The sequence below is a fragment of the Lytechinus pictus genome, unplaced genomic scaffold (genome assembly GCF_037042905.1).
Source record: "Lytechinus pictus isolate F3 Inbred unplaced genomic scaffold, Lp3.0 scaffold_20, whole genome shotgun sequence".
NCBI classification, from domain to species: Eukaryota; Metazoa; Echinodermata; class Echinoidea; order Temnopleuroida; family Toxopneustidae; genus Lytechinus; species Lytechinus pictus.
The window spans coordinates 8,657,967-8,662,636 of record NW_026974141.1 but is presented as its reverse complement, the minus strand read 5'-3'; the positions used below and the strand labels follow the sequence as shown (position 1 = coordinate 8,662,636).

The 4,670-nt window shown below is 38.9% G+C and overlaps 1 protein-coding gene across 1 annotated transcript; it reads right to left on the bottom strand.

Annotated features, from left to right (window-relative positions):
- Positions 1-321: 321 nt before the first annotated feature.
- LOC135157956 (histamine H2 receptor-like) lies at positions 322-1,359 on the bottom strand. The gene has a single exon (XM_064115162.1). It carries the CDS (start codon positions 1,357-1,359, stop codon positions 322-324), a length of 1,038 nt encoding a protein of 345 aa, XP_063971232.1.
- Between the last annotated feature and the right edge of the window lie 3,311 nt (positions 1,360-4,670).

Here is a 4,670-nt window from a genome sequence, read left to right as displayed (position 1 = left end):
TAAGATATTTAGAATCGCCAGGAATATCATTCAGCCATGAAAAGAACTGAAGACGCAGGTAGGTCCATCAGTGGCGTACGCAGGGGAGGGAGGGGGGTTACAGGGGTTCAACACCTCTTTAACCTTTTGGAAACCCATTTGGTACGTAGGGAGGTGGTCACAGGGTCCCCCCTAATACATTTCTTTGGTACGAAACGTCCTAAATTTTGGTTGAAGACACTTTTTTGTCAACTTTTTTTTATTCAGCTTGAACCCCCCCCCCCCGGTTAAAAAAATCATGCGCACGCTACTGAGGTCCATGGTTCGTGGGATATCTAAGAATCATGCCTCCGAAGTGTGTTCATTAACAGTTGATTCCCCGTCCAACTGTGCAAGATAAATCACCCTTTTGACTGCCTTTCGAAACCGTTTATTGAAGGCAGCAAAGATCACTGCATTCATCCAGCTGTTCGACATCAGCAAAAGACTGGATATAAACCTTGCCATAGGTGTGGCTATGGATGTTTCCTGGCTGAACTGCGACGCAGAGACAATGCTCCATGGAAGGATAGCCAGAAAGAATGTAATTGTGGTTACTATTAGAACGCGGAGACCTTTGAGGCTCCCTCTACGTGGTTGGGTAGGGTCTCTCTGGACGGTATCACTCTCGTTGGCGATATCGCTAGGAGCCACGTTTGCAGAACGTTTCGACTGACCGGAAGCGACCAGCATAACCTTGATGTTTGAGATAGACGTCAAGAGCAGAGTGATGGAGAAGATCAAAAGACTCGTCACGAGGCTCGGTCGGAAGGCGAGTCGCTCGGACGAGAAATCGGAAAGGCACAGGTTGCTCTTGGCAACAGTCCTGCCTCGAAGTAAACTCAAGGCACCATTAGAGGCGGCCATTGTGCAGAGGATTAGAAGGACGATCCTGGCGCGTTTCATCGAGACGAAACTGAAGTAACGGAGAGGAAAGATGACGGCGACAAAACGATCAAAGCAAGCACAGGAAATGAGTAGAGCCGAGAGGTTGGTTAACCCAGTACAGGCTGCTCCTCGAATCGCGCACATTGCTGATGAGAACGGTTGACCTGGGCCAATGATGATTGACAGCATCGACAGACCGCAGCAGAAAATACCCGTGAGGAAGTCCGTGACTGCTAGAGCCTGAAATACAAACTGTTGCATTTCTTCAAAGCAGTTCTTGACTTTGTATAAAATTATGAGGATGAAGGTGTTACTAATTACTGTCATCAATAAACAAATCGCAAGAAGGGTAGCTTGTGTAATACTGAGAGCTGAAACATTTATCGCACCTCCTCCTCCAGCACCTCCACCTTCCGATATAGTCACGTTAGTGTAGCTTTCAGTAGTAGCCATAAGGACACGCACTAACACTCAATTCATAAAGAGTTACCTTCTTGGCCCTCAGGTATTTAGTCGACAGGTTATTGAGTGTTCTAGGATGGTTTCCTTCTTGGTTTTCAAGTATTTTTGTTGACAATTTGGTGGGTGTTGTTTCAGAAGAATTTCTCTCCTGGTTTGCAGGTGTTTCTTTGTTGGCCGGTTATTCAATGTTGTTCCAGAAACGTTGCCTTTCTGGTCTTCAAGTATTTAATCGACAGGTTGTTGATTGTTGTTCCAAAACAGTTTCCACCCTGGAACTCAGATATTTAGTCAACAGGTTTGCGAATGTTGTACCAGAGGACCTTTCTTCCTGGTTTTCAAGTATTTAGTCGACAGGCTGTTTGGTGTTGTTCCAGAAGGTTTTCCTTTCTGGTCTTCGGGTATTTTTGTTGGTAGATTGGGGAGTATTTTTTTATCAAGAGGGATTAAATCTACCTCTAAACGCTAAATTTGGTCTTTGTTTCAAACCAATCAATGAATCTGTCAATCACTTTTGTAGTTCGCGAAATAAAATCTCAGACACTCAAGAATGCTAGAGGATCATTATTCTGATATCCAAAAGACTCAAACAAACAATGACCAAATAGCTTCCAAAGTGCAGTCAAGGTACAATGACGAGCTTTGATGGAGACTGAAAGTGAAAAAAGGACTCACGCTGAAAAGAGTAGAGCAATTTCATTCCGTATCTAATATTTCTGAGCGTAACCTTGAAGACAAAGTTTGTAACTACTTTCTATTCCAAGAAAAAAAATATTCGAAGAAGAGTGATGATACAGGTATCACTTTTCCGAAATTTATTCATTTATGAGCAACTGTTGAATGAAACTCCTTCCCCGCCACTTGAAAAGGCTGAGAAAGATGAAATTTGATAGGAAGCCCCTACCGTGACTCCATCGCTTTATGATGTAATCAGATGAAGATATGAACTCATTACTGGCAGTGGTGATAAAAAGCATACGAGCGAGTGCGATGAATCCACACCTACGGTACTATTCTTTAAAACACGCACGTGATAATGCAGTGTTTCAATTTCATCAGCGGGCACAAAATCAATCGCTCTGCCTCTTCTGTACTTTAACTGGTGGTATTAACGGACTTGCCCTAGTTGTTGAGCACGTCATCCCGCGCTCTGAAAAACAGCAAGTCCCTGGGGAAACGCTTCAAAACATTTCTGTGATAGCTTTTCTGCAAAATATCAATAATTCAAACACCATGACTCCAGAAGCGTTTATAACGTCTATCACAATGATGATACGATCATAACAAATTTCATAACAGAAGTGCTCTTCCCGACCCTCCCCCCAAAAGAAAATGAAATAAAAATGATATTAATGTTGATGATGATAATGATGATAACGACAATGGTGAAATGATGGTGATGATGAAGATGATGATGATCTTGGGGGTGCTTCACCATCGATTCCTAGGGTCATGGCTCCCCGAATCAGAGACGAATAGGTTCAGAAGCCATCCGAATCAGACCATATTCGGGCAGAATCGGCCCGAATTTATTCGGGAGAATTCGGTTTTAGTGTGACCCTTGCTTTTTAAAAGGGGATACATCCTGCATATTGTTTGTGTTAACGAAACGGGAGCCATTAGTGCACAACGTGGGAGTTACTGGCTCTTGTTCATGATAAAGGAAACAACCGGAAGTGTATAACCTTTTATTCGAATCGGTTTCTTTATTCATTAAAAAAGTCACGATTCTGTCTCTTTTTGCAGGGATGCTAATGGATGTTTGAGTGTGTTCAATAAAGGAATGATAAAACATAATGCAGCAAAAGATACTGTCTATATTTGATTGATTCACATCAAATAAAGAAAAATACAATGACTATTTCATCCTCTCTTTCATCCGTTTGCCCAACTTTTGTTTCATAAGTGAAATCGAAGCTACCTTTGGGAGTCATAATAATGGAGAAAACAAAATTATGTAAGAAAGTGGAGCGGAGGGGGAGGGTGTTGTGATTTGGGTATCATTCCCCCACAATCATATTTGTCTCTACCATGTGCTGCTTTTCCGACGGCGTCAACACTGAAATCTTAACCAAGGTTAAGTTTTTGAAATGTCATCATAACTTAGGACAACAAACTTAGCATTGCATTATCATATGAACTAACAGAGCCTGTTGAAAATTCCCCGGGTGCCACTTGTATTTTCCTTTATACTTTGTAAATGTCAGTTTCCAGGGAGTCTGTATCCTCATCTCTACTTTCACTTTTTTGTGCTTGCTTCAATTACTATTACCATTATCAAATGTCTTATATTGTATAATGAGTTTTTATTCTTAAGGTTGCCTCTTATTTTCTTTCCAGTTTCCACCTCTTGCTTTCCCTTTTCTTTTGACTTATCTCTATTTGTTTTCCTTTTCTCATCCTTTTCCTCTCCTCTTTCATCCTTAATCTTTCACTCCCCCCTTTATTCATTGGTGACACCTTGTAGTAATTATGTTATGGCTTTTGGCATTTACTTATGATACATTTCTTTTTCATCTGTATGAATCTGTATTGTATTTGAATATTTATTTATAATGTTTATTTTATATTTTGTTATGTTCCTATTTGTATAGTCTTTGACTGCTTGTGATTGTATTTTGATAGTTTTATTGCAATAAAATCCAATACATATATCACATGAGTGCTAAAATCATTAGAAAACTTGTTTTTTCATCACGGCATTCTCGAAGAGAACATCAGAAAAGGGGAAGATTGAGGAATAGAAATAATGAATTGATTTGATTTGAAGAATAATTGATCAATTTATTTCAAGTAGTTGATTATTTAATTTCTCAATCAAATTGTGAACAAAATTATGTAAGAAAGTGGGGCGGAGGGGTGGGTGTATGAATCTGTATTGTATTTGAATATTTATTTATAATGTTTATTTTATATTTTGTTATGTTCCTATTTGTATAGTCTTTGACTGCTTGTGATTGTATTTTGATAGTTTTATTGCAATACAATCCAATACATATATCACATGAGTGCTAAAATCATTAGAAAACTTGTTTTTTCATCACGGCATTCTCGAAGAGAACATCAGAAAAAGGGAAGATTGAGGAATAGAAATAATGAATTGATTTGATTTGAAGAATAATTGATCAATTTATTTCAAGTAGTTGATTATTTAATTTCTCAATCAAATTGTGAACAAAATTTCAATACTAATTTTATTTTTAATTTCCATGTTAAGCCGCCAACGACTAACAATTTTTTGTGATGTCAAATTTTCTTTTATCAATCTTTTGTTTAGCTTTCCCAATATGGAAAGAAAATTTGAT

Coding starts and splice junctions, on each gene's coding strand:
- LOC135157956 (XM_064115162.1), bottom strand. CDS start 1,359: ATGGCTACTACTGAAAGCTACACTAACGTGACTATATCGGAAGGTGGA.